The sequence below is a fragment of the Cervus elaphus genome, chromosome 19, assembly GCF_910594005.1.
Source record: "Cervus elaphus chromosome 19, mCerEla1.1, whole genome shotgun sequence".
NCBI classification, from domain to species: domain Eukaryota; kingdom Metazoa; phylum Chordata; class Mammalia; order Artiodactyla; family Cervidae; genus Cervus; species Cervus elaphus.
The window spans coordinates 52,766,525-52,779,398 of NC_057833.1; the positions used below are offsets into that span (position 1 = coordinate 52,766,525).

At 32.6% G+C, this 12,874-nt stretch overlaps 1 protein-coding gene across 11 annotated transcripts in view; it reads right to left on the reverse strand.

The window, feature by feature from the left end:
- Positions 1-12,874, reverse strand: part of STXBP5L (syntaxin binding protein 5L) — a 327,812-nt gene that overhangs the window by 168,473 nt on the left and 146,465 nt on the right. For all 11 annotated transcript variants that reach the window (XM_043874859.1, XM_043874853.1, XM_043874861.1 and 8 more), the window contains 2 exons: positions 7,848-7,931; positions 2,921-3,044 (listed from right to left, as the gene is read on the reverse strand). In XM_043874859.1, the coding sequence (XP_043730794.1) occupies positions 2,921-3,044; positions 7,848-7,931 (208 nt within the window). The remainder of the gene's footprint in view (positions 1-2,920; positions 3,045-7,847; positions 7,932-12,874) is intronic.

Below are 12,874 nucleotides of genomic sequence, written 5' to 3' on the forward strand. Positions count from 1 at the left end.
AGTCAGATGCAAGTCAAAAACAGAATAAGTTAAGTCTCACAGTGGTCAAAATGGTTATCGAAATGTCTACAAATAAAAAGCTAGAGAAGATGTGGAGAAAAGAGAACTCTGCAGGAAGGAACATAAACTGGTATAGCCATTATGGATAGTAATATGGTGGTTCCCTTAAAAACTAAAAATGGAGCTACCTATGTGATCCAGCAATCCCACTACTGGGTATTCATCCAAAAAGAAAGAAAAAAGAAAATTCTAACTCAAAAAGATATATGCACACCAATGTTGATAGCAGCACTATTTACAATAGCCAAGACATGGAAACAACTCAAGTGTCCATCAACACATGACTGTTGTAGGATGTGGTGTGTTACACACGTATAACAGTGGAATATTACTCAGCAATAAAAAGAATGAAATATTGTCACTTGCAGCAACATGGATGGACCTAGAGAATATTATACTTGGTGAAGTAAGTCAGAGAAAGACAAACACTATATGACATCACTTATACGTGGAATCTAAAAAATAATACAAGTGAAACTATATACAAAATAGAAACAGACTCATAGATATTGAAAACAAATGTAAAAGGGGAGGGAGGAGAGGAAAATTACAAGTACTGGATTAACAGATATAAACTACTATACATAAAATAGATAAGCAATAAGGATTCACTGTATAGAACAGGGAATTATATTCAGTAATAACTTATATTGGAATATAATCTGAAAAAACAACTGAATCACTAAGCTGTATACCCGAAACTCACAAAACATACAATGGAGAAAACATACAACAAGAAAAAATACTTAAGTGTATTCAAAGTAAAAATTACAACATTGTATTTAGATAAATATGATAACTATTGCATAAAGGACAATGGGTGAAGGTAAACAGATATATGTGGTTGTGAAATTTCTATATTTTATGTAAAGTGTTACAATTAACTCTAATATGGAAAGTTAAGGAAGTATACTGTAATCCCTTGAGCAACTGATTAAAAAGAATATGTGAAGATGAAGATAAGTTGCCTATATGTAAATTCAAATGAATTATAGTAAAAACTTTCAAATAATCCAAAAGAAGGCAAAAGGGGGAGATAAAAGGAACAAAAAATGCAATATCATAAGTAATTATATTTAATATTAGTGAACTAAACACTCCAACTAAATGATGTAAGAGTGAATAAAAATGCAAGACCCAACTATATGTTCTCTACAGGAGACATGATGGATGCCCAATAATAAAATCTTAAAATACATGAAACAAAGAAAGGACAGAATTAAAGAGAGCAGATAATTCTATAACCATTAAATTTTAATACTAGTTTCTCAGAAACTGGTTACTAGGCAAATATCAGTTAAATCATAGAAGATCTGATAAACATTATCAGCCACATTTAGCTATTTGATTTTTAAAGTATAAACACAAAATGAATAGAATTACAAGGAAAAACTCACAATAATAGAGGTTCTAATAATAGGTACTTCTCTAAGAATTGAAAACTCAATAATAAAAACAGTGAAGATTTAAATAGTACAAAGTAAAAATAAGAATTTCAAATTTGATCTTTGTGTAAAAGGAAATTACATTCTTCCCAAGTATACTTGTAACTTCATGGTAATTAATTGTGTATGTCTAATTATAAAGTAAATGAAAGGCAGAATAGAAGAGTACTATGCTAAGTTAAGTAATTCAAAGAAAGACAAATACTCTATGTTGCCACTTATATGTGGAACCAAAAACAAAATAAAACAAAACAGAAATAGACTCACAGATATAGAAAACAAACTAGTGGTAATCAGAGTAGAGAAGAAAGGGGGAGAGGCAAATTAGAGTATGAGATGAAATGATATAAACTAATATGTATAGAACAAATAAGCAATAAGGAATATTGTACACTGCAGGGAATTACAGCCATTATTTTGTATAAACTTTAAATGGAGTACAATCTATAAAAATATTTAATTACTATATTGTATACCTGAAACTAATATAAATAATATATCAACTGTACTTCTATATAAATAAATAAAGCATCTCTAAGTAAGTGCCTAAATGTAAGGTAATCTCTTAAGTAAACTGCTAAGATAAATGTTGCAATAATTTAGTCTTTTGCAGATAGAACATGATGGTACAAAAAGATGGCAGACCAACCCAAGTTGGAATAATTCCATCTTTTGATTTATGGGTCACCCACTGTACAAACATACCACTATTTTCTAAATGTAAAACTGTAATAAACACCCAGAAACTGTAACACAATGTATCTGATTAACCTCTAGGTTTTGACTTTTCTATTCTTACAACCAAGAGTATGAGGTAAACACGAAAACTGAGATCACCTATATTATGGAAAATAATACGGCCTCTGAATAAAAGCTATTCATACATTTGACATCTTTTTTCTGTCCACTTAGGTAGAGCCAACATAAATCCTAAATATCTCCTTTCAATGAGGAATATACTAAGAAATACAACCTACAATAAAAACCACAGTACTCAAATGGCATAAGTGAAAATAAATGGGAGAATTTAGAAGACAAAAGACTCTAAAGCAGTATAGAAATTAGGTCTAAGAGTTAGATCCATAAAGCACCATTCTCTCACTAGCTTCCTTACCCCTTAAAATTGGTCAAATCCTGCATAATTTCCTCTGCTTCAGACACATCAATCATCAATTATTCAATTTTTGCCTGGGAGGTCTCTATATACGCTCAGTTACAACGTAGGAAAGTTGACAGACAGGCAGAAGGGAAGGTTAGAAACTTTGGGTGGGGATCTGAAGGAGGTATAAACGGGTATTTAGAATCAGAAGCTATGTTCTATTACCTCTTTTTAGTGATAATGATACCAAGTTTCCCAGTTCAAGTAGTGGCACTGCACCTCCAGAGTTACTCTCTTTTGAAAGCATATATCTTACCATGTGGAACTGTGGTCTGGAAAGGACGACTGGGGCTTTTCAGGTTCCATAAAGTCAAGCTACCATCTGAATGGCTGCACATGAACTGTTTGCCCTCATGATGCCAATCAATTGAATGAATAGCCTAATGAAATAACAATTAAAAACAAGTAGAGGAGGAAGAAAGTTGATATATCATTCTATATTCCAAAGGAAAAATATTTTAACACAGAATTATTATAGCAATAACACTTAATGTTTCTGACCTAGATCATACTACCTGTGGCTCCAACTCTCTACAGGCATATAAAAGGCTATAAAATCTTATCTCCTTAGATAAAGAAAAGTTAAGTAAATTTCATATTGTTAGATCCCAGAACTTTTTGTTGTAAATCCTATGTCTTCCCCATATCATTTAATGCTTCTTTGAAAATTATTACACAGAAGTAAAAGCAAGGTTAACAGAAGATAATCTCGGGTGAGGCAGAATTTACTTTAATTTCACTTAAAGTAACCAATTTAAAAAGTAATTTACGTTAGACTTGAAATTTGAGGGTTAACTATGTGCCAGACCCCAAGGTAAGCAGTTTACGTACATTATCTCATTTAATCCTACCAAACAGATATTGTTTTTCCAAATTACACATGGTAAAAGAGGCTAGAAAGACTGAGACATACCTGATCAGGTTACACCACTCAAATCCAACATCTAACTACAAAACCCATATTGGGAATCAATGAACTATGTTAACTCTAACATATGCTATTTAAATTGACTTAAAGCAGGAAGAATTTAAAATTGTTTGTATTTACAGATTCATTCTGTAGTTATAAATTAAATTAAAAAGCAATCATTACATTTTCCTGAATTGTTTTATTCCCCGTGATTACACAATGTCTTACATAAAGTAGGTACCCAAATATCTGTTAAATGAATAAGTATTTATGTTATCAAATGTTGCCACACCCTTGGTATTCTTTCAAAATTAGTAAAGTATATAGGGAACTTGGGTAATGTGCTATTTATTGCACAATGAAAGAAACTCTAGTAGACATAAAAGTTGAACAGATGTATACAGCATGATCTTTCCTTAAAGGAACTTAAACAACTGCAAGAAAGGAAACTATAACAATACTTATTGTTTGGAACTTTTAGTATTTACTTTTTAAATTTATATTTATAAAATTAAGTTATGGATATATTTATTATTTATACAACTAAGTTATGAATATATTTATTTATATCAAACTTATATATATATTTACACACACATATATTTCCAAACAATAAGTATTATTAGAGTTATAGACAAATGATGGCTAGAGCAATCATTAGACATATTAGAAATGAAACTATATCAGTGGACCTCAAGATAAGATTTGATTAATCAGAAACGATACCATGACACAACAGACTTATTTTTTCTCTCACCCTGGTCTCCATTACTGGGCAGAGAAGATTTCTTTACTACCAGGGTTCAGTAGAGGCAGTGAGAGTGGAAAAAACACTTCTTTGTCTCCTCTGGTTATTTCTTCTCATTTTTGTATGTGTCTAAAGGGACAGGCCACTTCTTGCCTCCTCTACGTGTTAACCTGGATGAACCTCAGTCAATTTAATAAAGTTCTCTCAGACTACTTTGATAAAAATGGTAGGTGCAGAGAAAGCATCCCCAGCCCTAATCTTTATATCCCACTGAATTTGTCTACTGGAGAAGACAGATATAAAAATAATAGATATAACACAAAATCAAAATAAGTTGTATAAAAGAAGTACACTTATTGTACAGAAGAGTAAGCATGTAAAACCAACCTGTTATTAAAGAATAGGAAGTCAAATAACCAATTATTGAAGAGGTTGAAGAGCTGGCATTTGAACTTGACTTAATGGGTAAATATTTAATTTCTATTTATTTGATTATACCCTACTCCATTCTTTAACAAGGACATTATGGGTTTTCTGAAAAAACAAATATAATACAACTAATTAAAGATGAAATTTTAAATGGAAAACAATATGGAAAATAAAACACTAGTAACTTTGGTTAATTCAGTGGCTGTGACTGAATTTCTTGTAAACAAAAAAGACAAAGGAAACCCAAAAAGTTAAGTAATAATCTGAAAAAAGGAAAAATAGAAGTTACTAAAGGAATTAAAAGATTATCCTCATGTCAAACTCTGAGAGATTTCTCTGTGAGAGATTATTTTTAAAATATAGATGAAACAAAAACTTTACAGCTAATGTGAAAATAAAATTTATCTACCTATTTCTGAAAATGATCTTGGATTTACAAAACTCTGAATTCATCAGTAGTTATTTATCAAGTGGCTAGACTGTACAAATAGCTTTACAATTGCTAATGAATTAACAGAACTTTGATATGCATAACAGGAAAGAAGGGTTCAAGATAAGGTATAAGCAGAAGCAAAGGCTTTGAAGTCAGGAGTAAATGGTATATTTAGGAGACAGTAACATGTCTGAAGTATGAGGAGTGTATAGAAAGAATGCCATAAATTAAATTCAAAGGAAAGATAGCACCAAGGCCTTAAACCTCCTGTCAAGGAATAAGACTTTGTATTGTTGACAACTGGGACCCATTTAAAGGTTCTGAGGTAGGAAATTATGATCAGCTATGTCTTAAAATGATAATCTTGTTAGTGAAAGATATATTGCAAAGCTAAGATATCTGAGGAAACGTGATTAGTTAAAAGTCTACTATAGTCTTCAAGGCAAAAGATAACATGCTCAACTAGGACACTGAAATGAAAAAAGAGATAAATGAGAGATAATATAAAAATGGGATCAAGAAGACTACAAGAGTGACTGCTTATACCACATGAAGAAGAAAAAAGGGTCAACTGTGACTCTGTGGGTTCTAAAGTGAAATAACTAAATCAAAATTGAAAAACTGAAATAAAAACACAGAGAAGTAGGTCTTTAAATACTAATTCAGTGCCAATGGAATATTCATCTGAAGTTACCTAATATATTATTATATATTTGCACCAAAGATATATGAATTTTAATTTATCAGCATAATATAGGTAATATTTGAAATGATGGGAGGCTGAATATGAACATAAATGCAAACTGAAGGAGAAATGAAAAGAGGGTGAAGACAGAATCCTGAAGAGTATAATTTAAAGGAGAGTTAGGGAAAAAACCAATGATGGAGAAAGGAGGGGTGAAAAAATGAGGTGGAACAATAGAAAAAAATGAAGAAACCATTTAAGAAGGACTGATGTAAAGTCACAGGCTTAGTGAGGAACTTAAAAGACTAAGAAGGGATCCTTGGTGACTTATTAGATACTATTTCAGGTAAGCATTACAGATGATTTCAAACTATGGGAGGAAAAGTGCTGAGAAAATTTTGAAAAGTTTAGTAATAACATGAAGTATATAACTATCTTTATTAAAATGATAGGACATAATTATGCATTATATAGATTTTATATAATTTCTACAATTCTAGATATAAAATAGGTAAAGTATATTATTCTACTGATTAACATTGTTAATATTTATATAGACATCTCATTGCAAAATTGCTTTCATTTACTTTTTAAGGTTAGAAACTTTCCTCCCACACTTTTTAAAGCTACAAGAAAGCTAGTTAATTGAGCATTCTTATCTGGATTTCCATTTCAGCTGCTCTACTCTAGTTCCAAGTGGCTAAACACACAGATGTGTTGTCTTATCTAAAGGCTAGTTTTGCAGAATAAATGATCTCCATCCTCATCTTTATTTTTATGTATTTAACAAAAGGAAAACCCTAGCTTAGCTCTCCAGGACCTTTTTATGATTAAAGGTGCCCTGTAAGTTGCTCATAAGGCACATAATTGTATGACATTGCTTGCCAGAATATTGCTCACCAATCATGATCAAACTACCCAGCTGTTATATCATTTACTTCTGAGTTCTTTGTTACCATGATAATAATCTTGTATATAACATAAAATTGTATTTTACCAGAACCACTAAGAAATGAATTGGGGTAGCAGTTATGGAATATCTAAAGGCTTGTATCTTTAAGCATCAAAATTTAAATTTTATTGTTATAAGGGGATGGAAGGGAGCACAAAAAGGAACTGTTATTTTAAAAATGTGTTTTCTTGTCAAAATTCTTTTTCTATTTATCTTAGTGTTGTCTTGAATTCTCTGGCACTCTTTCTATTTAAGCCTGGGTAATGCTAGACAATGATTTATGACCTGTATTTTCTTCCTATCTCTCACCACTGTACCAGTTTTTAAAATTTAATAGAGAGCCTAGATAATCACCTTTATTTCCACAGCTACAAGACATAAATCCCCTTTCTCACCTTTTGCCCTTAGCCTCACTCTTTTCTCATTAGCCTCTTATGAAGAAAATACTTAATGGCCTAGAATCAATCTGTGAACCCCTGAAGATCAATTAAGAGACTATTCCTCAATATGAGTTCACTGATTTCTCTACATGAAAATCTAAAATCTCAATTCTGTATGATAAAACATACTTTAAGTTAGTAACAATAAGTATTACTATTTTAAAAATCTCTCCCGATTTTAAGAAGGCAAGTATTAGAAGATAAAGCCTTTCAAACTGACTACGTAAACTTTCTGCCACAGAAAAGCTATTTTCTAAAGATATGAACAGTATCTTTAGAGACCTTAAGGACAAAGAGGTAAGAAATAATCATGAAGCCTAAAGAAAAGAAAAAGATAAGTAACAGAAATCAATAAATGTAAGATGTCCAAAAAAGCTTAAAAATAGTCCATCAAGGCAAAATTGCCAGTCAGGAGAACAACTCTGAGGTGAAACTCGTGCAAAAACCAATAGGCAGTATGAAGAACTGAATCAGAATGAGGCAGTTTCCCAAAAATAAAAATACTGGTAATATGAAAGGAGTAAAAGTAGACAACAGGCATAAAATCACAATAGGCTTTTCAAATATTTCAGTATACATCACTTACCTCATCATAGTAAACTCTCAGTTCTGCTCTTTTAGATTTCAAGTCCCAGAAAACTACAGTACCATTTTCATAACCTATTAGCAACTGGAAAACATAAGAACAATCATTTTTGTAATCCTAACATTAATTTTAGCTTGTTCCAAGTAAAGATTAATGTTAATACTACACTACACAACTTTATTTAAAATACCAGTCTTCCCAAACCTGAATATTTTCAACATTGAAAAATATTGGCAAAATAACTCTATTCAATATAAATATATACCAATGAAATGAGAAAACTTGTAAGTATGTATGTGCTGTGCTTCGCCACTCAGTCGTGTCTGACTCTGCGATCCCATGAACTGTAGCCTGCCAGGCTCCTCTGTCTATGGCAATTCTCCAGGCAAGAATACTGGAGTGGGTTGCCATACACTCCTCCAGGGGATCTTCCCAACCCAGGGATCGAACCCATGTTTCCTGCATTGCAGGCAGATTCTTTACAATCTGAGCCACCAGGGAAGCATAAGTATGTATGACACAACATAAAAATAAATGGGAAAACCAGAACAAAAGAAAAATGGAAGAGAAAATGAACATGAAATTAAGGTGATAACCTGAATAAACAGTGTTTATGCCATTCAGGCCTATGCACTTGAAAAATGTGGCCACAAATTTGGCTTCAAATTATTTTCTATCAAATCCAATTTTATCTCTGATTTAAGTCAGTGTTTCAAATTAGTGATTGATGAACTCTCAGTAGTTCACAAAGATATTCTAGAGATTCATGTCATTAAACATAATTGATATTGACTTGTAAATCAATAAATAAGACAATTAACAAAATATACATACTTCATTTCAAAAGAAAAGCATTTGAGAACAGAAAATGATTAGATGATCATACTCAAGATTCAGTCACTCGGCTAAATAGTACTTGTGTGCTGATGATTTTTGCTATAATATGACACTGAATGCTCAAACAACCGCACAACTGCACTCATTTCAAATTCTAGCAAAGTAACGATCAAAATTCTTAAAGCTAGACTTCAACAATACATGAACCAAGAACTTCAGAAAAGGCAGAGGAAACAGAGATGAAATTGCCAACATTCACTGGATCATAGAAAAAGCAACAGAATTCCAGAAAGACATCTACTTCTGCTTCATTAACTACGCTAAAGCCTTTGACTGTGTGGATCACAACAAACTGTGGAAGATTATTCAAGAGATGGGAATACCAGACCACCTTACCTGCCTCCTGAGAAACCTGTATGCAGGCCAGGAAGTAACAGTCAAAACCAGAAATGGAACAAAAGACCGGTTCAAAATTAGGAAAGGAGTATGTCAAGGCTGTATATTGTCACTCTGCTTATTTAAATTATATGCACAGCACATCATGCAAAATGCTGGCCTGAATGAAACATAAGCTAGAATCAAGGTAGCCAGGAGAAATATCACCAACCTCAGATATGCAGGTGATACCACTCTAATGACAGAAAAAAAAAGAAACTAAGGCACCTCTTGATGAGGGTAAAAGAGGAAAGTGAAAAAGCTGGTTTAAAATTCAACATTCAAAAAACCAAGACCATGGCATCTGTTCCCACCACTTCACAGCAAGCAGAAGGGGAAAAGGCAATAGACTTTATTTTCTGGGGCTCCAAAATCACTGTGAATGGCAACTGCAGCCATGAAATTAAAGGATATCTGCTCCCTGGAAGGAAAGTGATGACAAGCCTAGACAGCATATTAAAAAAGCAGAGATATTACTTTGCTGACAAAGGTCCGCATAGCCAAAGCTATGGTTTTTCCAGTAGTCATGTATGGATGCGAGAGTTGGGCCATAAATAAGACTGAGCACTGTTGAGGCCTGTGAAATGTGGTGCTGGAGAAGACTCTTCGGTGTCCCTTGGACTGCAAGGAGATCAAACCAGTCATTCCTAAAGAAGTCAACCCTGAACATTCATTGGAAAGACTGAGGCTGAAGCTGAAGCTCCAACATTGTGGCCACCTGATGCAAAGAGCCAACTCAATGGAAAAGACCCTGATGCTGGGAAAGATGGAAAGCAAAAGGAGAAGGGAACAACAGAGGATGAGATGGTTAAATAGCATCACCAACTCAACGGACATGAATCTGAGCAAACTCTTGGAGACAATGAAGGACAGGGGAGCCTGGCCTGCTGCAATTCATGGGGTCACAAAGAGTTGGACATGACTTATGGACTGAACAACAAAAACAACCAGAAAACATATAACAAAATGATAAAAAGCACATGCTTATCAATAATCACTTTAAGTGGAAATAAACTCAATGCCCCAACAAAAAGACACAGGGTAGCTAAACAGATAAAACAAAAATAATAATAATCATCTATATGCTGTCTACAAGAGACTCAATTCAGAGCCAAAGACACACACAGACTGAAAGTGAAAGGATGGAAAAGGATGTTCCATTCAAACAGAATGAAAAGAAACTAGGGGTAATACAATTTTTATCAGCAAAACAGACTTTAAAACAAAGACTGTAACAAAAGGAAAAGAAGGGCATCACATTATGTTAAAGAGCTTAACCCAAAAAGAGGAAATAATATTAATAAATATACACATGTACCTAACATAGGAGCAACTAAACATATAAGCCAAATAATAACAGACATAATAAAAGCAGAAATTGCCATAACAAGTATTAGTAGGGGATTTTAATACCCAACTTACAACAATGAATAAATCATCCAGACAGAAAATCAATAAGAAAACACTGGCCTTCAAAGATACGTTGACAGTTGAACTCAATAGATATTTACTAAGCATTCCATCCAGAAGCTACAGAATATGCATTCTTTTCAAGAGCACATAGAATATTCACCAGGACATATCACACGGTGGGCCACAAAACTAATCTCAATAAATTTAAGAAGAGTAGAATAACATCAAGTATCTTTTCTGACCATAAGGGTATGAAACTAGATATCAATTATAGGATGAAAGCTGGAAAAGACACAAACACATGAAGACCAAACAACAGGTTGCTAGAAAATCAATGGGTCAATGAATAAGTCAAAGAGGAAATTTAAAGATGAGATGAATGAAAATAGAAACACAACTTCTCAAAATCTATGGGATGCAACAAATACAGGTGAGGAGTTTATAGCATTGCAAGCCTACCTCAAGAAACAAACAAAAGTATCAAAAAAACCTAACTAGAAATCTGAAAGAATTACAAAAATAAAACAAAGCCCAACATTTAGAAGGAAGGAAATAATAAAGAAAAGGGGAGAGCCCAAGGAGAGAAATATATGAAACAGAGACACAAAAATTGGGGGGGGGGGGTGGAATCAATAAAACTAAGAGGTTAACTTTTTAAATATAAAGAAAATTGATGAACTTTTAGCCAGATTTATCAAGAAAAAAAGAGAGCCCAAATAAATACAATAAAAAAAAATGAACAAGAAGTTTTGAAGATATCACAGAAAGGCAATAACTGAAGAATACTACAAACATTTATATGACAACCTGGACAATCTAGAAGAAATGCACAAACTGCAAGAAATGTAAAATATCCCAGGAAAATGTAGAAAATATGAAAAGACCAATTACCAGTAATGAAACTTAATCTGCAATTAAATTAAAAAAAAAACAAAAAACTCCCAACAAACTCCAGGATCACATAGCTTCACACTCGAATTCTACCAAACATTTAAGGATGAATTGGCACTTATCCCTTTCAAACTCTTCCAAAAAATTAAAAAGAAAGGAACACTTCCAAACTCATTCTTTGAATCCAGTATTACACTGATATCAAACCCAAAGACATTACAAAAAAGGAAATTACAGGCCAATAAATCTGAAAAATACAGATGCAAAGATCCTCAACAAAATATTACCAAACAAAATTCAACAGCATATAAAAAGAATCATGCCATGATCAAATGGGATTTCTCCCAAGAGTGCAAATTTGGTTCAGTATCTGAAAATCAATCACTGTGATACATCACATTAACTAAGGGAAGGATAAAATCACATGATCATTACAAAAGGTGCAGAAAAGGCATTTGACAAAATTCAACAATCACTCATGATAAATATTGTCATCAAAGTGGGTAAAGAGGGAATATATCTCAACATAATAAAGGCCATATGTGACAAAACCACAGGTAAACATTTAGTAAATGGTGAAAAGTAAATGGTAAATATTTTTTCTCTAAGATTAAGAACAGGAAAAGAATGTTCATTCTTATTTAATGTACTGTTGGAAGTCATAACCACAGGAATCAGACAATAAAAATAAATAAAAGGCATCCAAATTAGAAGGGAAGAAGTAAAGCTGTCACTATTTGTAGATGACATGATGCTTCATATAAAAAACTCTAATGACTCCTCCCAAAACCATTAGAGCTAATAAGAATTCAGTAAGGATGCAGAAAAATTAATATACATAAATCTGCATTCCTATACGTTAAAAATGACTATCAGAAAGAGAAAGCAAGAACACGATCCCATTTAAAGCTGCATCAAAAAATATAAAATACTTCGGAATAACTTAACCAAGGAGGTGAAAGATCTACCCTCTGAAAACTATATGACACTGATGAAATAAATTGAAGACAACATAAATAAGCATGAAGATATTCTATGCTCATGGACTGGAAGAATTTATAGTGTTAAAAAGTCTATACTACCCAAAGCAATCTACAGATTCAATGAAGTTTCTATCAAAATACCCACAGCATTTTTCACAGAACTAGAACAAATAACCCTAAAATTTGAATGGAACCACAAAAGACCCTGAATAATCAAAGCCATCTTGAGAAAGAACAAATCTGGAGGTATTACATGCCCTGATTTTAAAAAAATACTATAAAGTAATCAAAACAGTATGATGCTACACAGAAAGAGACAAGTAGATCTATGAAACAGAACAGAAAGCCTAGACATAAACCCATGCACATATGGTCAATTAATCAACAACAAAGGAGGCAAGAATATAAAATGGGAAAAAGACAGTTTCTTTACACAAGTTATATAGAACAATGAAACGACACCATTTT